The following is a 22,762-nucleotide window of genomic DNA, read 5'->3' as shown; positions in this document are numbered from 1 at the left end:
GGTGCAGGGCCCAAGCACTTGGGCCATCCTCCACTGCACTCTCGGGCCACAGCAGAGAGCTGGCCTGGAAGAGGGGCAACCGGGACAGAATCTGGTGCCCCGACCGGGACTAGAACCCGGAGTGCTGGCGCCGCAAGGCGGAGGATTAGCCTATTGAGCCATGGTGCCGGCCCTGAGTAATTTCATTACGATTTTTGTGTTTGGGGTTTGTTAGTCTTCTTCATTCTGTTGATTTACAGCACTCATAACCCTTGGAAAAATTTTGACCATTATTTATTCAATTATCTTCTGTTGTGTAGTCCTTTTGATAACTCTAACTGCATGTATTCCATTTGCGGGGGGTTGTCACAAAGCTCCCTGTTCTGAGAACTTTGACCATGTTGCTCTCCCCGGAATTTCCGCTCCATCTCTCCAACCTCAGAACCCTGCCAGGCTGGGCCAGGTTCTTCTCATTTCAGCATAGCTGCAGAAACTCTTCTCCAGGAACAAGTTGAGGACGTCAAATGTTCCCTTTGTTTGGGACCTCTGACTCCGGTTGCGTGGTATCCAGAATCTTGAAAAAAGTGTTTCAAATGTTGTGTCCTGTTTCTCAGTTCTTTTCATGCAAAAGGGTTTCATCTGATTGCTACTAGCCCATCTTGGCTGCACAACAAAATTTCAATTTTAAGCATTTCAAGTTTTGAATAATTATTCTGGAAGATCATATACATAAAAAAGGAGTTATTATCTGAAATCTTTTGTCTAAAGGATTTACCTAGGACCTATAACAAAGAATGCAAAAAAGAAAACAGCCAGCTCTCATTCAGTTGGCATCATGCATCCTGCAACCATTGTTCACCCTGAACAACTGACACAACATAGAGTGAACATATAGCATATATGTCACAAGTCATGGTTAAGTGTATGAGTTCTGAGGTTCTCAGATCTGTGCTCAAATCCTACTTTCTTCATGTATTAGCTGAATCAAGGTCAGAAAAAATGCTTCATTTCTTTGTGCCTCAGTTTTCTTATTGGTAATATGGAATTCTTTTGAAATATTATCTTTGGGTTGCTCTAAGAATTAATTCCTCCAAAGCATTTATCAGAGAGAAGGTTCAGTAAACCCTATTTTCCCCCAATATCACATTATTTTCACCTCCTATTTATACTAATTATCTATCACAGGCACACACAGGCCATCATCTCAGTGACTGCATTATTCAAACTCAATGCATGTGTTGCTCTCCCTAGTACACAGAGAGTTCTTCTTGGACGTCCCCATCCTCCACTCTTCTTGTTAGTCACTCCAGATTGAGCTTTTAGAGATCCACCGTCAACTACAGAGATCACCCTTCACTCTCCTCCCCAGCACCTGCTGAACAGAGGGCAGCCTCTCAACGCTGGCATTCCACACTACGTGTACTAAGGTCCAACTTTGTTTTATCAGCCTCCTAGTCTACTCTTCCCTTTCATTAACTGTGTATTTTAGCCACTCAAAATGACTAAGCCTGAAGGACTTTAATGATTTCTGTACTTTTTTTTATCTTACTTCTTCTCCTTGGAATTCCTCTGTTAGTGCGGTCACATACAAAGTGCAATCACATATATGTGGTGGACTTGCCTAGTTTCCACACCAGTTAATGTCTACTGACTTCCAACATGGTGTAGAATCACAACAGGAAAATATTTATGGAGCTGCCCAAATATCAAATGCTTGAATATTTTTATTTTATACCCTACTTTTCCCTGCCTCTAGGTAGATAAACCGAAAACAAGAAATGAAATAGAAATACATATAAAAAGGTGCTCAGAGTTGGAATAGATGAAAATATTCATGGTTTTAGCTCAAAAGAGGGTAATACCAGGGTCCAATCGGCTGACAAAACATTATGTTTTATTCCACAGACCTAAACAGAAGAGGCTTAAACCAAGGAATGCGACGTGGAAACCCTGGTCTCCCAGAAGAGCAACCACTGAACGGACGCCCTCACACACTTAAGCCCTTCCTTTATACAATTTACACAACGCACAATCTCCCCGCTGTCTTACACTGCATCTCCCCTTTCCATCAGCCCTCCTTTTCCTCTTGCCTTCTCGTTCTCCTACTTCTCACTGTCTGCTTTTTCTTACTCCGTTCTCTTTCCCTCTATTCTTAATGGCATTCAAGATAAAGATGTCAACTGAGCCAGTGCCAAAGAGTTAAGTTCCCACAGATTTTCTGGTATTTCTCTGATGCCCATTTAAGGCTAAGTTTAGCTTACAAGAGTGCAAGGTTATAAAACGTTCTTCTTAATGTCCTCACAAGTGCAGCTCTGTGTGTGTGTGTGTGTGTTGTGAGAGAGAAAGAGAGCGAGCGAGCGAGAGCGAGCGCGCAAGTGGGCAAGCACAAGGCATGCTTGCCATGTACAGCTGGGAACATTCTCCCCTGGCTCTTTGTAGTTTTCTTTCTAGTAAATCTTCAGAGTACAAAAAAGGAGAGATTTCTATTTTCTTAAAACATCCATCAGCTTAATGACTGTGGTAACTGATAATTAATCATGGAGTTTCAATAACGTTAGCATAAGACTCAATCATGATGTATCTTACAATATCAACACAAGATTCCTCTCTTTCCCACTAAAATAGGCTATGTGGATTCGAGTTAAATTCATTTCACGGATAGGAAGACTTTTCTAATTCTTACTGTAATAAAGAAGCATTTCTGGGCCCTGCACTTGTTCCTACTCCTATTATGGTCTTTACTGCGTCGTATTCATCTTCATGTTTAAAATAGCTGACTGGTGCTGGTCTTTAAATAGACAATTTGCTTCCCATTAACAGGGAGTGTATACTACTCTTTATAACTCAAGTTTCAAGAACTTAACCTAATACTGAATAAGTACTCAAAAAATATTAGATGAATAAACAGTGAACATTTATAAAGAAATTTAGTTTATGTATCTTCCTGTATGTCATAATTTAGTTAAAAACAAAAAATGAAATAAAATCTCAAGAGCTCTAAATAAAATCTTCAGATATTTATAAGATTTGGGGATGGGAAAGGACATCTAAGCATAGTATCAAAGGAACAAATCATAAAAAGCAATTCTAGAAAGCAATGAATAGAATATATCTAAAGCTCTAAAAACTTTTGTATACCCAGTGGTTAATAATTACATTTGTAAAATATGTTCTAAGAATATAATCAAGGAGAGAGAATTATTTACAGAGATTTTTGTCCTACATAGCTAAAACGCAAACCAACCAACAAAACAAAAAGAAAACCTAGGAATGATCCAACACACCAAGTAACAGGAATTATACTTATGCAGCTGTCTATAACACAGTAACTAAGTTTAAAGTGCTGAATCAATTTTTTGGTGTCTTACTCCTCTTTTCACATGCTCAGAGCTACCATAAATCTGCCCTGGGCAAAGCATCCTCATCTGAGAGATTGAGAAAACAACTTTTCATACATCATAGTGTTCTTGGGAGGAATGCAGATGCATCGCCCCTTGTTATCATAATATGCACTGCAACACCCACAATCTAAATAAAGCATAATGTATTTAACAACACAAGAGGGGATGACGATCCAAGTGCACTTTGTATTACGGAACAGTAGATTCCATTAAGAACGGGAATGATCTCATCCTTGGTAAACACTGCACGTATGTATGCAGTAGGAAAAAAATGACTCAGAGTACATTCTACAAAATATTACGGCAATAAATCCCGAATGGAGAAATTATGAAAAGTAGCATTTTTCTTATATCTTATTTTCTAAACAATTTTACAGTACAATTATATAATAATTAAAATTTATAACTAGACTTGAGGCTGCAGTCATGCACACCTGACCGGTAGATTGTGGCCAACTCCCTTCACAGGAGCCATCATCACTATGCTCCCACAGAACTACACAGTAAGAGATGTTCTGCACACCTCAAATGCCCCATGTGGGCAGCAGCAACACCTTGCAGAGCTCCAACAACAGGATCCCATACTGGGGTGGGTAAGATACTGGAGGCAGAGAAGCAGACACTGAGTGGGCCTGCTCTGAGACCCTGGTTCCTACATCAGGCTCTACAAACGAATGGCTGCATGTCAGCTGCCCTAAAGTGAATCAATTCATTTTCATTTTACATAAGAACTTGAAAGTTTAGATTTTATAAATCCTCAGCTTTTTTTTTTTTTCCCGTTACAGACGCAGACTGAAAAGTTTTTCTTGAAAATGTCAATAGATTAAAAAAGTAATTCTCCAGTTCTTTTTAAAGGTACTTTTTACTGAAAGGTGCACATTTTAAAGGTAATGTCACTGAGCATCAAGGTACTGTGAAAGTTTTAGTTTAAAGAAAGCCAGCTTTACAAGATAACTTTGTAGTAGTAATTTACGTGTAACTTGAAAGGGTTCTGGCTATATTTCTAACAGATGGTCTTTAAATAGGCTTCATGGAAAACTTAAATGCACAATAAGATTTCAACGATTATTTAAGTTAAAGAACTTTAAAAAAGGGATTCTGGGCAGGCCACATTTGTGGTCAAGTAATCATTTTATTTGTCCAGAAATCTCAGGTAAATTTCACATCTTGCCAGCTTGCCTCCAAGTTTCTACTAATGAATAAGAAAGTACATGTTAAATGTTACAGAAAAAAAAAGCCACCAAGTCTTGATATATAATGCTGATCCACTTTCTATCCATCCTCCAGTATACTAGGTACAATACTGACATTTTCGCAAACATCATCTGGAGAGAGAAGCTAAAAGAATGGAACACCTTGTGCTGGGCTTCTGTTTGTCTTTGAGAAACAGCCTGGGGCCGTTCGAACTGTTTTTTTGGATGCTAAGTACCAAAGGACATTGGACGTATCAGCAAGAGTGACAACAGAACTCCAAAGAGGTTCAGCTAAGCCAACACCAAGCCTTGAGTTAAAAACCTTAATCGTGCCAGTCATTAGTTATCAGGCTGTCTCTGTCTCCAGTCCGGAAACCAGTCTGCCAGAAGCCCAGATAGCTGGAAAAGCAGCCAGGTCTTATCACATAACTGGGTCCCAAGAGGCCAATTTAAAGGAAAATTATACGTATTAGACACAGAGGAGGAAAGAGATCCCTAATTTTACAAAAGTCTTCTTTTCTTTTTATCTAAGCAACATGTATCTTGACACTCAACAGTAAAAACAACAACAACAACAAAAAAAAAAAACCAAAAAAACCCACAAACTTTAAAAACTTCAAATGTTAACAGGGCCCACTAATCTACTCACTAACCACAATGTAAACAAGTTACTCCTTTTGTATCGATTTAGACAGAGCTGCTAGAGAAAAATTAGGACCTTCTTTTTTTTTTTTTTTTTTTTTGACAGGCAGAGTGGATAGTGAGAGGGAGAGACAGAGAGCAAGGTCTTCCTTTTTGCCGTTGGTTCACCCTCCAATGGCTGCTGCGGCCGGCGCATCTCACTGATCTGAAGCCAGGAGCCAGGTGCTTCTCCTGGTCTCCCATGCGGGTGCAGGGCCCAAGCACTTGGGCCATCCTCCACTGCCTTCCCGGGCCACAGCAGAGAGCTGGTCTGGAAGAGGGGCAACCGGGACAGAATCCGGTGCCCTGACCAGGACTAGAACCCGGAGTGCCGGCGCCGCAAGGCAGAGGATTAGCCTGTTAAGCCACGTCGCCAGCCAGGACCTTCATTTTTAACAGCATGAGGTATTCTATACATCTTTAAAAGACAACTGAAAATCTCTCTTAAAAATGTGAGAGGTTCACTGCTGTCATCTAAGTGGAAATTACTACTTTGGAAGAAATGGAGTTTTAGAACATTCATCTGAAGGGTAGTAATTAAAAACACTTTTGAGAAACAAACTCACATTTAAAAAAATCTTTAAGGCCAATTCAATAATTGATTTTGTGATCAGTGCTGAAAACATGCTACTGTGAATGCTAAGTGCATGTAAGTATTGGATTCCCATAAATTCAGTAAAGACTAACAAATCTGAATGAGCAATCGTTAAAGAATAATGATGTATTGCCTGGAAGCCTCAAGAGTTGAAACTACCCACCCAGTTCCTCTGCCAATTATGAACTGAACTTGAAGTCTGCTTCAGGATTAAAGAGCTGCAAAGTTTACATGACTTCCAGAAAAATGAACATAATCTCCACCAATTATGATTATGTTTGAAATTTTAAATTTAATTACTCTCCATTTCATGATGCTTAAATAAACTTAACATCATCTAGGAAATCTGTGTTATTCTATTCTGAACAACTTATCATTTTATGCTAACATTCCATAATTTTTACAAATAAAAGCATCTGGTAAAGACATTTAAATTCATCCTAAGTATAACTACTAACTCTTGTCATTTTTGGAATGTTATTTAGTCTCAAGAAATCTCAGTTAGGTTAGGAATAAAGTAAGTATCTCGAGTGTATATACATATAAGTGAATGTTAAAAAGCTGCACACATCTTACTTTACAAACTTCACCATATAATTCTCATTTTTCAGCTTCTTCAAGATTTAACCTGAATAACAACATGAAGTATTGTCAAGGTATTGAGTATGATTTTTGAAACATAATGTCTTTGAAATTCAAAGCTTCACTCCATATAAACAATCAACATGACTTACTAGCAATATTTCACTGACATAACTCTACTTTCAAAGAAAGAGAATGTTGTACAACTTTAGAAGCTATGACAAGTCCTTTGAAAATAAGTTGAGGACATATATCATAATGAGCAGTGATATATACAATATTACTTTAGCTTAAGCTTTTTTGCCCTCTTAAAAGATCCAGTGCTAGACAGCTCTTAACATATTTAAAATGTATTTCTTTATTTACTTATTTATTTAGAGTCAGAAAGAGAGGGAGGCATGGAGAAAGAGAAAGAATATGAGGGAGAGAGGGAGGGAGGGAGGCAGAGAGAGAGGGAGAGAGAGAGAGAGAGAGAGAGGGAGAGAGAGAGAGAGAAAGACTGATGTCTCATCTGCAGGTCCACTCCCCAAATGCCTGCAAAGGTTAGGACCGGGCCAGAGCCAAAGCTGGAATTCAGGAACACACTCCAGGTTTTCCATGAGGGCAGCAGACAGTTACCTGAGCCATGACCATTTCCTCCTCAGGTCCACGTTGGGAGGAAGTTGGAATCAGCAGCCAGAACCAGGAATCAAATCCAGGTACTCCAATGTGGAACGTGAGCATCTTAACCACTAGACTAAACACCTATGCTCCATATCACATTTTATTAAGTTAAACTTCTTTGGCATGTCGTGGTAATCACTTGCCATTAGGACGTAAGTATTAGGTCACTTTGTGCATCTGTGCTGGGGATTTTCAATGCAGGTCATTAGTTTCACTGCTATTCAAATCATGGTAAGTTGGTTTCTTAATGGCATAACTCACCATGAACATGGCTCGAGTAGATGATGCTAGATGTGTACCTGCAGCATCCCCCGACTCTGCTGCCCTGCCCAGCAGATGCCCAATGCTCCCATCCACACAACTTGGAGGACACTCACATCATCCCCTGCTGCAAGGACAAGTCTACACCAAGCAGTGCCATGCACCATTTCAGAAACTCAACCTTAAACCCATCAGCACAGAAAACATCTCCAGAGGCTCTTAGTGGCCTACAGCTGGAGGACTGGTTTTCTAGCTATGAACAAGGAGCATATCATATCAATGACTGCTGACAGCCACATTTTAAACTAAAAAAATCCTCCGGGATAGGGCAAAACAAAGACAGAGTTAAATAAGGGTTAACAGAGGGAAAGCCTTGATCACAGCCTACCTGAAACTCACCAGCCTTGTACTTTTTGTTATGGGATGTAATATGTTTCCTTATTGCTTTGAGCAATTTACATCAGATTCTGAGAGTCTTGAAGCCAAGAACATCCTGACATCTCCCCCCTTCTTTTTAACACAGACTCCTAGTGTGAATTACGCATCGTGTTACAATTTGCCATCAGTCACTTAGTCAACACTATCCAAGACCACAGCCCCAAATTGGCCTCCCAAACAGGTCACTCGGTGGAAAAAAAACCGAGACACTTCTGTTGCTATCTCACAATCGGTAAGCATTCAAGCTATAGACATAATCAGAGGAGAGCAGAAACACCGGTTTCTTAGAACTTTCAATGAATAACCCAAAAACCCACTTTTACGATACACAGACTACTTCCAAATGAGGTTCTCATCTCCCTTTTGTCTTCTTACCTCTTTCACACTGCGGGCCGGTGAATCCATAAACACACGCGCAGCGGTTAGGTCCAATACAACGCCCACCGTTCTGGCAACCATTGTCACAGACAGCTGTACAGGAAAACAGCAATCATTAGACAGGAATCCAAGTGCAGAAGAGTTGGGTGGTGATGCTGCCAATAAAGGCTCCTGCATTAAATGTACACACTCAAGCGTAAGTTACAATTTGCAACACAGATTTCAGTCATTACATTTAAGATCAAATGAAGACACACATACCTAATTTAAGTAAACCACTTTAATAAGCAAGCATTCCACAAAAGGTTTTTATTTTTATCATAATCCCAAAAATTGGCCACATGGTCAGATTCTTGTTCTCTGAGCCCATAATGTAACTTTTCATAGGTAAGGACATAAAGAAAATATGGAGAAACGAATAGGAAAAAGGCAAACCCCAGGTAAGGGAACAATGTGATATGGCAAAATAAAAGGAACATGCAAAAATCAGAGAAGTAAACAGAGCCAGAAAAAAGGGACAGGGAAATAGGAGAAGTAAAACCAAAAGGAAAAATTAGTGAAAAAGTTTCATCAACATTTGAGTTCAACTCTCAGGATGCCCCCATTCCCTGTCACAGTGCCTGTTCCGGTCTGGTGCATGCCCACCTGCTGCGGTCATTTGGACATGGAGAACAGCAGCCTCCTCCCCAGTACCTTTGCTCTCTGCCCAATCCAGTCTCCGTTCGATCTTGCCCAAATGACATCACCAATTCAGCCAGACTGCACCAAAATCCTCTAGCTATCACTGTTGATCTTTGCTTCTTTGCTTCTTTCTTTCTTTCTTTATTATTATTATTATTTTTTTTGCCCATGACACTTGGTGCATCTATCAACACATTCTGCCTCCCATAGATTCTAATTCTAAAACAAAGGCTTACTTCAAGCACCTAACACATCTTCAACCACTGCAACTTGCAGCTCAATGTGCCAGCACCTCTAGTGGCCTCCAAACTGGTCTTTCTACAGTATAGTCTCAACACAGCCAGACCACACCACACCACTGCTTCCCATCACATTTAGGGTATGGCTGACATTCTCTATCTGGCCTGTAAGGCCCTAAACTCACTCTCGGACCCACTGTTGCTCCCTCTTCCCACTGTACTCCAGACACACAAGTCTGCTTCCTGCCACAGTTTCTCTGAATTTGCTTTTCACTTTGCCTAGAACACTTAACCCACAGATCTAAAATTATAGACACGGGGACAGCACTGTAGTAGAGGGAGAAAAGCCATGGCCTGAGACACCAGCATCCCACATAAGCTCACATCCTGGCTGCTCCACTTCTGATCCAACTCCCAGCTAATGGCTTGGGAAAAGCAATGGAACATGGCCCAAGGGTTTGGGCCCCTGCCACCACGTAAGAGACGCAGACGAAGCTCCCAGCTTCAAAGAATGCTTTCCAAAGAGCAATACTGGGGAAGGTGTTGTGGAGCAGAGGGTTAAGTCACCACCTGTGACACTGGCATCCCACAAGGGTGCCAGTCGACATCCCGGCTCCCTGTAAATGCACCTGGGAAGGCAGCAGAAGATGACCCAAGTGCTTGGACTCCTGCCACCCACATGGTAGATGAAATGGAGTTCCAAGCTCTTAAATTCAGTCTGGCCCAGCTCTGGCAATTGTGGCCAACTGGGAATTGAACTAGCAGATGGAAGATATCTCTCTCTCTTTCTCTCAATGTAACTCTGCCTTTCAAATAAAATAATTCTTTAATTATTATTTACATTTCTAGGAAAGTAGCTATGATCTTGAAATGTAATATCCTCATGTTAGCAAATACAACATTTCCAATAATTTTATAGAATCCCAAGTTGAAAATTGTTGTACCTACTTATTTTTTTAAAAAGATTTATTTATTTATTTATTTGAAAGGCAGAGTTACAAACAGGCAGAGGCAGAGACAAAGAGAGAGGAGTCTACCATTCGCTGATTCGCTCCCCAAATGGCCACAACAGCCAGAACTGAGCTGATCCGAAGCCAGGTGTCAGGAGCTTCTTCCAGGTCTCTCACATGGGTGCAGGGGCCCAAGCACCTGGGCCATCTTCTACTGCTTCCACAGGCCACAGCAGAGAGCTGGAGCAGAAGTGGAGCAGCCAGGACTCAAACCGGCACCCACATGGGATGCCGGCAGTGCAGGCGGCGACTTTACCTAAGCCACAGCGTTGGCCCTGTACCTACTTCTTCACACCAAGGACTACAACAGTCTCTGCGTGTAAGACAACACAAAAGGTGTCTTAAAATGTTTCTTGAGTTGGTACCTACTGATGAATTGTGTTGGCTATGCATTTCGCTTGTACTCTATGTTCTGCTACTTAGATAAACACTGAGAGAGCTGCACCCCATGGGTCACCTAAAGAACAACTTCTCATGTGTACACCGAGTTTCTGACCCAGCACCTTTTATATTCTCTGACTGGGAAGCGCGTTAGCACCAGAATGGTCTGACATGGGGCAGCTTCCCACTTCTGGGCAAAGAAGAGCAAGAGACTCTCCACCAGAGCTTGCTCTGCACGAGCTTCAGAAAAACACATGCACACACAGACACATGCACACCCAAGACAGGTCCAGAGGCTGAATTCAGGCTGAAAAGGGCTAGTTTCAGGGCAGATTTCAGCAAACACTCTGGAAGATTGGTTGACGCAAGGCTATTTGCCCTGTGATTCTAAAATAATTACCACGGTCACCCTACAGAAGAAAGGGTTGTGTTTCCAGCAGGATGACTAGGACTATTCTATGGCTATGGAACTCTTCAAAATGGAATTTCAGTCACATCTCCTGACATTTTTGTAAGGTACAAAAAAAAAAAAAAAAAGGTAAAAATCTGCACCTTATAAACATGGTGTTCACAATAGACTTTTGTTTTTTACTGTTTATAAAAAACAGTGATTACATTGATTACATTGCCCCCCCTTATTCTGGCCTCAGTGCACTGTATTCTCTTAAATTCCTAAATAATCCATTTCTCAAACGTCAGTCAATCTCAGGCCACCTTTACATACAGCTTTTGTCAAACCTCAGGACCACCCATGTAGGGGGTCTAAAAACCCTGGCCCACAGGCCATGAGCTAAGAGCAGTTTTCTGTTTAAAAAATGAAAATAACATCCTGTGTTGTGAAAAGTCTATGAAACTCAAATGTTAGTGTCTGTAAAATACATGTGCAATAAAATCAGATTGGCATGGAACCAATGCTCTGCACCTGATAAAATGCAAACGAAGTCAAAGGGATTGTCTTACCACTTACTATTTACTATGCAACTTCTTTAATAGCATGTCTTCGTACTTGTAAGTACTTAAAAATATGTGAATTCCCACAAAAGACTCACAGTTTGTAAAATACCAATGAGCAGTATTCCCTGGTGATGTGTCATAATCTAGGAACTACAATTCTTAGATCCTTGCTAAAAGATTATTTCTTGATTAGCACACCAGTGAAGATATACTTTTTCTGAGTTAAAACGTCATCTTTCATAATGACATCTGCTTTTAGAAACCATCCCATAACCTCTATATGGTATTAAATACATATGAGCAAAATGTCAAGAAACTGGCTCTGCCAGGATTAAGTCTGAGATATTAGAAAAATTCATATGCAGAGAAAGGGGAAGAGAGGTAGAACAGACAGAGAAAGATCAAAGCAAATTCTACCATTTTCAGGAAAGTGTGCATGTGTTATAGAGCTAGTTTCTAAAAATATAAATATTTACCTGTGATATCTGTCAAATTGGATAAAATGCTGGAGGTATACAACATCTATATTCTACAACTCAAAAATTCTAAAATAACTGGATGAATTCTTAGATTAAAAATGGGACACTCAGAGCTGGTGCTGTGGCGCAGCGGGTTAAAGCCCTGGCCTGCAGTGCCAGCATCCTATATGGGCGCCAGTTCGTGTTCCAACTGCTTCACTTCCAATCCAGGTGCTCCCTGCTAATGTACCTGGGAAAGCAGTGGAGGATGGCCCAAGTCCTTGGACCCCTGCACCCACGTGGGAGACCTGGAAGAAGCTCCTGACTCCTGGCTTCAGATCGGCTCAGCTCCGGCCACTGCAGCCATTTGAGGAGTGAACCAATGAATATAAGACCTCCCTCCCTCTGTCCCTACCTCTCTCTCTACAACTCTGTCTTTCAAATAAATAAAATAAATCTTTATCAGAAACTAAGTTATAAGGCATGGCGTACTACATAAAATTATTTTTTCAAAGCATCATAGGCTTCACAAGACCTTAAATGACAACCTAATAGGAAATGCCTGCTAAATCAAATTCCAGTCCATCCAGTCTCCTCCAGTGTTCCTTACGTTGTCCACAGTAAGTTCCAATGTATCCCTTCTGGCACTGGCAGTGGTCATCAGCGCAGGTCCCTCCATTCATGCATCTCACACTGCACTGCTGAACTGCAAAAGACAACAACACACATCCAAATGTCAGTCATGATTACAGTCTGAGTCACAGTGATAAAACTACGAAATATCCAAGTCACCGACAAATACATGTTAAAGAAGTAAATGTTACACCTCACACCCATTTTTATAATTTTTTTTTTGACAGGCAGAGTGGACAGTGAGAGAGAGAGACGCAGAGAAAGGTCTTCCTTTTGCCATTGGTTCACCCCCAATGGCCACTGTGGCCGGCACACCGCGCTGATCTGAAGCCAGGAGCCACATGCTTCTCCTGGTCTCCCATGCAGGTGCAGGGCCCCAGGACTTGGGCCATCCTCCACTGCCTTCCCAGGACACATCAGAGAGCTGGACTGGAAGAGGAGCAACCGGGACAGAATCTGGCGCTCAGACCAGGACTAGAACCCGGTGTGCCGGTGCCGAAGGCGGAGGATTAGCCTATTGAGCCACGGGGCCGGCCTATAAATATTCATCCTATGTACATTCATGGGTGTATCAGTTATGTTTAGATTCAGTATGAATTTAAAATACATCACACATTCAGTGTTATGGGACGCCTAGGGAAGGTGATGACGAGTGGTAAGGTTTCTGGCATGCAGGGGGCACTCTAATCTCCAGAATGCAGGGGCTGAGTGCCTGCTAATACACTTGTGCACTTGGGCCCTTCCTAGTGGAGTTTGCATTCCAGTAAGGAAAAAGAACACAAGTAAACAAAGTAATCACAGATCGTAACAAATTGTCTGAAGGAAAACAGCCTGGGGACAAGGAGGAACTCAGATATAAGAGGAGGCCAAGACTAGTGCCACATTTATGCCAAGGTCTGAAGGGTGAGAACGCCTGGGAGGTAGCAGGGAGGAAGCTCAGAAGAAGAAGAAACAGCAAATCAAAAGACTGCAGGATGGGTCTGGGGCTGTGGTGCAGCCGGTTAAGCTGTGACCTGCAGCACTAGCATCCCGTGAGTTCCAGTTTGAGTCCTGGCTGCTCCACTTTCCATCCAGCTGCTTGCTAATGCACCTGAGAAAGCAACAGAAGATGCCAAGTACTTTGATCACTGCCACCACACGAGAGACTTGGATGGATTTCTAGGCTCCTGACTTCTGCCTGGCCCAGCCCTGGCTGTTGTAACCATTTGGGGAATGAGCTATTGAACAGAAGATCTCTGTCTCTCTGTAACTCTGCTTTCCAAATAAATAAACACACTTAAAAAAAGATCTCAGGGTGGTAAAGGGTTTCCTCTGAAGAACTGATTCTCATGTTTAACATGAGTAGACGAGGAAAACACCTTGAAGAGCCAAGCTGAAGCCACCCGAGGGTTTTCACTGTATGTCATATGCAACTGGGAGTGACTGACAGGGTCCAAAAGTTAGAGTAGGGGTAAGAGCTTAACAAAAGCAGTTAAGACACCAGGCTCATGGCCCACATCAGAGTGCCCTTGAAGGAGATTAGTAGGTAAGAGCACAAGTAAGAAAGGAAGGTTCCTTGAACCACACTGTAGCAGTGGAGGTGAAAAGGAAAAAGGACTTGAGATCTATTTTCCAATGAGGCCTACAGAGCTTGGTAAAAGGGCTGAGGTGGAGAAAGGGAAGAAGTAGTTGTGTACCCACTGTGTGGATGGCTGTGCTATCTGCTGACAGGGAAAATGGAAGCAGGCTTGGCCAGGAGTGAGCGAAGAATTTCATCCTGGGACAAGCTGCTGAACAAGGACCGTGTTACAATGTTTCAGGTTCCCTATGCCTTCAAGTAAAGATGTCAAACAGGAAACAGTCACATGAGTGAAGGATGGACTCTGGAGGTAATTAGCCCATACTATCATTCTCAACATATCAGAAGTCGAAGACGTAGTGTTTCAGGTTCCCTATGCCTTCACGTAAAGATGTCAAACAGGAAACAGTCACATGAGTGAAGGATGGACTCTGGAGGTAATCAGCCCATGCTATCATTCTCAACATATCAGAAGTCGAAGACGTAGCCTTGTGTGTAAATAAGTTCATCCACAGAGAAAAACACACTCATGAATACTGAGCTTCAAATGCAAGGCTGATGAAAAAGAAACTAAAAAAATATAATCAACAAAAGGAGAACCGTGGGCCAGCAATGTTACCGCAGTTAAGGGTATTTCAAAGAAAAAGACTATTTTGGGATGAGAGCGATTCACAGTGCTAAAAGTTTTAGTCATGTAAGGCAGGATAAGGATTGTAAGAGTTAGAAAATTCCTGTTGCAAAGAAGTAGGTATTACCCAAGGCCAAATAAATGCATGGATTCCTTACTAACCTGCACATTACAAATGCGAGTGGGCCAGTGAATACCCAGCTGTACAGGCAGGGGAATTAAGATGCTGAATTTAAAACTTCTCCAGGATTGGGCTATCCTGCTGAGCACAAGTAGGAGAAAAGTCAGAACAAGGTACCGAAGATTCGGGCAAGAGTATCCGGCAGACCATCAGGCAAGGGTAGTGGAAGAAACGTCATCATCAGGATGATCAAGAAAGTTTTGATGAATTTGAGTGACAGAGTTATAACTGCTGGGAAACTGGCTATCCTCAGAGAAAATAGACTAGTTTTAATCTTAAATTTCATCAAAAGACAAAGATAATCATTATATGAATCTTCAATCTATTCCTGGTCTAACTCTCCACTACTTTGTACAGGAGAAATCTGTAGGAAGGAATATTAAAACTACAACAATTTCATTCCAGTGCAATTTGAAACAACACAGATTTAAAGCATTTCTTTAATATTTGAGCATCTAAACAAACAGTAACCCCCTCTACTCTATTATAATATTACTATAAGTACTAGCCTAGAAAGATAAATTTGGGCCCCAAGGACTAAATAATTTCAAACTGGATCACACACAGTAGAATCTTAATCACCCTTAGTTATGTCACAGAGTTTGGAGTTAATAAATGTAAAACAAAATAAATTAATATGTGGAAAGTAAACCGTCAGTACACAGCATCTCAGTTATATTCCCAATTCTCTACTTAGTTCTTGGTGAACCCACAAAACAGGATATGGGCTGCAATAGTTAAAGCAAAAGGAGTAATATAGCTTAGTGTTTATGTCTACAGCTTTAGGTGTCAGAACACCTGGATTCAAGTGTGTGTTACCCTGAGGCAGTCATGTATACCTGCCTCACTTTGCTACTCTGTAAAATGGGTTAATTATGGGATCTCATAACAATATGAGAATTAACTAAGGTAATACAGTCGCACACTTAGAATAGTATGTAGCACATAGTAAAAAACTAGTATATTACAGCTAATACAAAGAATTACTTCTCTGATACGTGGCTCCTCTATTGCATAGACATAGAGCTTCCACACCAGAACTGAGTTTTGAGGCTACCAAAGGCCTCAAAAAATTTCTGTTTCAAAGATTAATGCAAACCTAGTCCTGGAGGAAAACAACCAAGGATATACATCTTCTCTGGAAAGGACATTGACTATTTACTCAAAACCTTAAGGATGGAACTGGTATTGTGGCATAGCAGGTAATGTCAATGCCTGTAAAACCAACATCCTATACAAGTGTGGGTTCCTGTGCTGGCTGCTTCACTTCCCAACCAGGTGCCTGCCAAAATGCCTGAGAAAAGCAGTGGAAGATGACCCAAGTGTTTGGGCCCCTGAAACGATATTGGAGACCCAGATGAAGTTCCTAGTTCCTGGCTTTGGGTTAGCCCAGCCTTGGGTCAAACAGCCATTTGTGGAATGAACCAGTGTATGGAAGATGGATCTCTATTAATCCCCCTCTCTCTCCATATACATACATATATAAATACACATATGTGTATATGTATATATATATGTGTATATATATGTGTGTGTGTATATAAATCTGCCTTTGAAATAAGCAAACAAGGCCACATATAAGAAACATACTCTTAGGGCCCAGTGCTGTGGTGTAGCAGGTAAAGCTACTGACTGCAGTGCCAGCATCCTGTATGGGCACCATTTCAGGTCCCAGCTGCTCAACTTCCAATCCAGCTCTCTGCTATGGCTTAGGAAAGCAGTAGGAGGTGGCTCACATCCTTGGGCCCTTGCACCTGTGTGGGAGACCCAGAAGAAGCTCCTGGCTCCTGCCTTTGGATGGCCCAGCTCTGGCCACTGGGGCCATTTAGGGAGTGAACCAGCAGACAGAAGACCTTTGTCTTTCTCTCTCTGCCTCTCTAATGTTGTCTTTTAAATAAATAAGTAAATATATAAAAAAAAAAACATACTTGATTTTGATCCACAGGTTGGTGATATTTGGCCACTGGAACACGTACACATATTAGGACGGGAACAAAATCCATCTCCGCAGCTATTTCTACAAATTGCTGTAGAAAGTACAAAAGGAAAGCAAATGAATGATCACAAAATGAACCACATTTTGCAAATAAGAAAGCTATACTTTGAAACAGCAAATTGAAAACCTGATATAAAATATGTCAAAAATACCTAACTTCAGATATGTAATAAATTGCCAGTCTGTCTCACCATTGTCCTTAGCAAACAATGAAGCTATCTCATGTTCCCTAATGCTGTTTCTTTAACTCTATTGTCAACGCACTGTCTTTTCCATTCAAGGCTGGCATCTTGAATGCAGAATTCACCAAAGGAAGACAATCTTCATGCCTGGGGAGCTGGGAAGGTTGGGCAAACAGAGCGCTGGCACACCCTTAGAGAACACAGCCCACTCTGTAAGGGCCCCTCACAGGAGACAGAGAATGTGAAACTGGCTGAGCCGGAGCTCCAGGCCCTAATGACTTGGCAGAGCCTCAGGGGTTCCACACACATTCCTTCCCGGCTGGCATTTGACCTGCCCCTTCATCAATCTTCATTCCTCTTCATGACTCCCCAGTCCCCTGCTCCAGCTTTCTTTTCCCATATTAGCTGCAGGACCCAGCCTATCACTACCACCCAGAAAAAGCTAAGAGTCAAAGCTTCCGACGAACACAGAGGTGCAAGGTCATCCCAGCCAAGAACGTGAGGCCCAGTGACACACACACACACACGCGCGCGCGCGCCACAGACACTCAACCCCGGAGTGCAGCGCCTGCAGATGGGCTGGCTTCTCCAAATTTAGCGTCAGCACATTCAGGAACTCAGAGATCTCTGCACCCACAGCTGAGCACAGAGGAAATGCTTTGTGTATCTGGTCAGTACTCAACACATCTAGTCCACACTCAGTATATCTGATAACTTGTAAGCTCCATGACTGGAGGCCTGAAGACAGGAAGAACAGTGTCTGGGAAAGGCCTGAAGCCAGCTCTCCACATTTCTGTCAAGATACAAATCTACCTTTTGCTGCAACCTTCACAGAGGTCTGGGACCCCACAATGATATAAATGATGAGTTCTAAGGAAGCAAATTAACTCCTCCGAGTTGAGTTGCCTTTTGATATTCAAAGAATATGAGCAGTTTGCATTAGTTCTGCTTGTAAACAGAAATAGTGTTAAATATCCTGGTGTGCTGATTTAAAAAAAAAACAAACTAACTAATTTTAGGCATGAATATGATTCTCATCATGGAGTTGACTATTAAATGTACCCAAAAAGTTGTGATCATCAGTAACTTTCCAATGACCAATGGTCATTAAAATAGTTTTGTTTCAAAATTCCTTCCTCCCTACCAACTAGAGACTCAGTGCATGCTTCAGTGAGCACCAACGTGCCCCCTCCCAGATCCTAAAACCAGCGAAGGTCTGATGAGCAGGAGGCCGAGCATCCTCAGTTACCTGTGACAGCTACAGATGTGTACACCTGTGAGCCAGGGAGACACAAGAGTGCTTAGGCCTGTTCTCTCCAACCTGTCTCAGATGATGGTATGCCTCTTCTAAATACACCCCTCCCACAACAGTAAAACCATGCAATAACAGGGAGACAATGCCCCGGTGCAGCGGTGTGACTTCAGTGTGCTGGGAGAAGCTGCACAGCCAGGGAAAGAGTATGGAGCCCCAGAAGTCCCAGGTCGTGTTCTCACTCTGCCACAGACCCGCAGCAAGCCCAGCGACAACCCACCCCCTCTCTGGGTTCAGTGTTTGCGTAACATAAAATGGAAGGTTTCTACTGAGCTGATGGGTCTTCTGATCTCAAATGCTTTGAATCCAGCTCCTTCCAGTGTTATTCCAGTGACCAAATTGCTGTTCATGGCATAACTTTATGACAGACCAATAAGAAACTTTCCCTTGTTCTACAAAAAGGAAAAAACAAAGGAAAATGTAAAAGTCAATTCTGTCCTTCTAGAAACAATGACCTGGGGGCCGATGTTGTGCCAAGGAGGGTTAAGCTGTGCCATACTGATGCTATTTGTGTTCCAGCAGCTCCACTTCTGATTCAGCTTCCTGCTAATGAGCTGGGGAAAGCAGCAGGAGATGGCACAAGCACTTGGGCTCCTTCCCCTCGCATGGGTTCCAGACTGTGGGTTTCTGCCTGGCCCAGCCCCGGCTGCTGTGGCCATATGGTGAGCCCCATACTGTCTCTCCTTCTCTCTCTCTAACTCCACCTTTTAAATAAAATAAATAAATCTTCAAGGAAGAGAAGTATCTGGAAGTTTCAAAGTATTTCAGTGAACTTTTCAAGATCCAATTAAGAACAGTAATAACCAGAGACTCAAATGCGTTCTTTGAATACATTCTTCCTCATGAATCTTAGAACTAAACAGATTAAAACTCTAAATGTTGACCATTTTAACCTTTTTACACACACAGATTGCGGAGATAAACGCATGAGACAATTAATTTCCTAATTTGCATTTCACTTGTTGCTTTGCTAAATGGTAGAATATAGATAAACCCAATAAAATAATTTGTTATGATCAGGGAAGCTTTGAATAAAATAAAATTCTTGAGTTTGAATTTATAATATTAATTTGGTTATCAACTCCTCCTAGATGATTTTAAATATCAAAATAATTGAGTTATTGCAGTCTGTTAAAAATCAAAAGTTTGGTGAGACATATGCAACAGAATATAAAAAGCATTACGCTTTGCCTCTAGTTGGGGCACTATTTTATACTCTCAGGTACTTGAATACTTTTTTAATGTGCTAATAGGTATTTTTGTAGATATCTCTTGACACAAGTGTAGTAACTGTTTCTTGGAGACCCAACACTATCATTTCAAAGTTTATGCTTCTTGTAGATTTCAGATACATACAAATTCCAATGTGTCTCATAAACACCCTAATATTTCCAGTAGTAGAAATGGAGGCTACAATACTGTGAAATTTTCAAAGCTGACCTTCTAAACAAATAAAGGGCACACTGCTGCTCCAAGATGAAAAGCACTTACAGCTGACTTTCAATGGGCCATACACATATTTCTACTGCAAATATTCTGAAAGGCTTTGCTCTCTGGAATTCCCATTCCACTCTGATCCAATAAAATCTGACTTTACAGATTTTCAACACGTACCATAAAGCGATCCTTCTCCTCGGCTGCACTCCAACTCAATAATGGCAGTCACACTCATTATACTCAGTGAGTCAGATTTTCCTCAGCGCCCAAGTCACTCCCGGCTAGTATGGCAGGTGTGTGGTGAGTGACGTTAGCTGTTTGGGGATTCTAGGAAACCTTGTAAGTTTAAAGCAGCCATGGTCATCCCTACTGGCTTGAATACGTAACTGCACCCTGGACAAATGCTTCACATAGGACTTCTGTGTTGGAAGACAAGACTGCAACATGCTTTCTTTTTAATAAAAGCAAAGGCATACCATAAGGGCGTCTATTTAAAATATTTATCAGTCATTTTAAAGAGCACATTGCTGTTTTCCATATTAGCCTCATTACTGAAGGTTGTGGGGCTTCAGAGTAGAAAAAAAAAAAAGATGAAACCACTCTTCAGCACCCTCAGAGTTCATTCCTTTTTGAAAAGTGACCAGAAATAGCATTAAGGGTCTATCTCAAAACCCACAAAACCAGTTAAGTATAGAGTTCGAGATGCCGCTACGTCCATATTATCCCCTGGCTGGTGTGGCTTGCCCTCTTCCTCTGTTCACAGCTGTACAATTATCTCTTGCCTCGTGAAGGCTGGGGTCACTCCAAAGTCAAGGCAGTGCTGTCTATGACACCAGGTTCTCCTGCACAAGGCCAGCCACTCTTCAGGGCCCAACTTCATTCACCCACAGGTGAGAAGACAACCTCTAGCCTGTGACTGTGGGGCTGGGAACTACCCAGCTTTCCAGTTACAACTCAGAGGGGCTGGGTGCACACACTGGGAATGAATAAAACCATGAGCACGTTTAAGGTCTGGCATGCAGAATACGTGGTAAGAGTCACACTTTGGAAATGAGATTTGGGGTCTAGAAACCCCACATTCACACAACTTCCAGAAAGAGAAGGAAAAAAAGGCCACTTCTGTTGAAGTCTTTGGTTCACCTAAGTCAACTCTCAATTGGCAGCAGAGCTCCTGCATGTGTGTTAAGTAGCTGTTGAGATGGAACTAGAGCTGGGCCTTGTATAAAGACCCAAGGAAAGCTTGACTTTAAGGCCCAAACCGTGTACAGAATCAAAAGCCAGACAATTTACCTAACACCATTGTGGCCTGATCTGAATTTCTCCTTCTTCTTCTTCTTCTTCTTTTTTTTTTTTTTTTTTTTAAGAAAAACTGGTTTTGAGTTACCTAGGAGACTGCCCTGCCTTTCCTTGGGTCTGTTGTATTCACAGACGCGGAGAGAAAAGTTCCAAGTATCTTGCGAGCCTTCATCACTATTGCCTTCAACAGGGTCAGAGTAGGAAGCCTGCAGGGGCACAAGCCGGCTGCTGCTTCCCAATCTCTACAAGGGAGCCGGGCAGGTCCAGGTGACTCCTCCTGGAGGCCACTAAATCTCTTGGACAACTCTGCATCCCCAAGCTGAAGGCCCCCCGCTGCGACCCCAGCCCAGCACTCACGGACAATGCACTGGTTCCCTCCAGGCAGCGTCTTCCATCCCGGGCAGCAGTAGGAGTGGAACCTGGAGCCGCACACGTTGGGCCTGGCAAAGACAAGAGTGGTCACGCTTGCGTGGGGGCTTGGTGCAAGTTGCGCAGTGACACTGCTACAAACCTCCTAATGCAAAGTCCCACCGAGCAGGTTTCAGAACAAACACGCCCAAACCACCCAAAATTCTTGGGGTTTGATGGGGGGGGGCAGGGGGGGGGAGCCGGTGCTCCCTCGCTTGCCTTTATAAAGGGCTGAACAGACAGGAGAATGTGTGATTTGCTGCGATTCCAGCCTCCGAATACAGAGAACAAAGAGAACATATTGCATTTCAGAAATCCTTGCCCTCTCCCCAAATCCACTCCTACTCCATCAACGGCCACCTCAGCCCCCGACGTGTCAGGCGCGGCGCGTCGGAAGGTGGAGCGCTCGGGCTGAGGACTGCAGAGCGAGCTGCAGACCCCCCTGCACACATCCTCAAACAAAAGGCTCGGAGCTGCGCCCCCGACGGCTACGGGCTATGCGGGGCGCACCCGGGCCCGCCTTCTGCCCGACCGTCGGAACCCGTTCCGGCACCGGGGCTCTGCACTCGCTCAGCGATCCGCACTCGGGGACCCTCGGCCTACCCGCGGGACCCCCCTCCCCCCGAGGGAGGGCTCTCAGCCCGCAGAGCTGCAGGGTTGCGGCAGCCAAGTGGGGAGGCGCCCCTGGGGGTCGTCGGGTCCCGGCGGCGCGGGCTGTGGCTCTGGCCAACAGAACAAGGGTCAGGGAGCCAGTGCGATGGGAAGCGGCCAACCCGGGACCCCCAGCCCTCGCCCCTAGCCGGCCGCCCACCTACCCTCGGAGCACGTCCTGCTGTCCTCGCCTGCGGACGCGGCTGGCGGCCACGGCGCCCTCCTCCCGGTACTCCGGGGCCGCGAACCCGCCCTCGGAGCCCGCCGCTGCGGGCCGGACCTGTTGCGGCGGCGGCTGGGGCCGGGGCGGCTTGGGCGGCGGAGGCTGGGGCTGGCCGGCGGTGCCCTGCGCCCAGAGCGCCACGCAGCCCAGCCACACGAAGTAGGGCTGGAGACACAGCCGCCGCCGTCTCCCCATCGCCGGCGCCGAGAGCGCGCGGACCGAGGCCCGCCGAGAGGGAGCTAGCAAAGACAAAATCTGTGCGGCCCGGAGAAAAGTCAGGGACTCTGGCGCCCTTCGCCGGCTGCCCGGGCTCCGGCTCCCTGCCCCAGCGGGAGCCCCAGACAGACCGCGGCGCGGGGCGCG

At 43.5% G+C, this 22,762-nt stretch overlaps 1 protein-coding gene across 1 annotated transcript in view; it reads right to left on the bottom strand.

The window, feature by feature from the left end:
* The window catches only part of FBN2 (fibrillin 2), a 242,414-nt gene extending 219,691 nt beyond the window's left edge, over positions 1-22,723 (bottom strand). The window contains exons 1-5 of the mRNA XM_062189229.1: positions 22,341-22,723; positions 21,475-21,557; positions 16,823-16,921; positions 12,505-12,600; positions 8,169-8,264 (exon numbers count right to left, since the gene is read on the bottom strand). Of these exons, the coding sequence (XP_062045213.1) occupies positions 8,169-8,264; positions 12,505-12,600; positions 16,823-16,921; positions 21,475-21,557; positions 22,341-22,594 (628 nt within the window). The 5' untranslated portion in view covers positions 22,595-22,723. The remainder of the gene's footprint in view (positions 1-8,168; positions 8,265-12,504; positions 12,601-16,822; positions 16,922-21,474; positions 21,558-22,340) is intronic.
* Positions 22,724-22,762: the final 39 nt, after the last annotated feature.

Source organism: Lepus europaeus, chromosome 4, assembly GCF_033115175.1.
Source record: "Lepus europaeus isolate LE1 chromosome 4, mLepTim1.pri, whole genome shotgun sequence".
In the NCBI taxonomy this organism is placed as follows: domain Eukaryota; kingdom Metazoa; phylum Chordata; class Mammalia; order Lagomorpha; family Leporidae; genus Lepus; species Lepus europaeus.
Note: the sequence above shows the minus strand (reverse complement) of the source record. Positions and strands in the feature narration are given on the sequence as shown.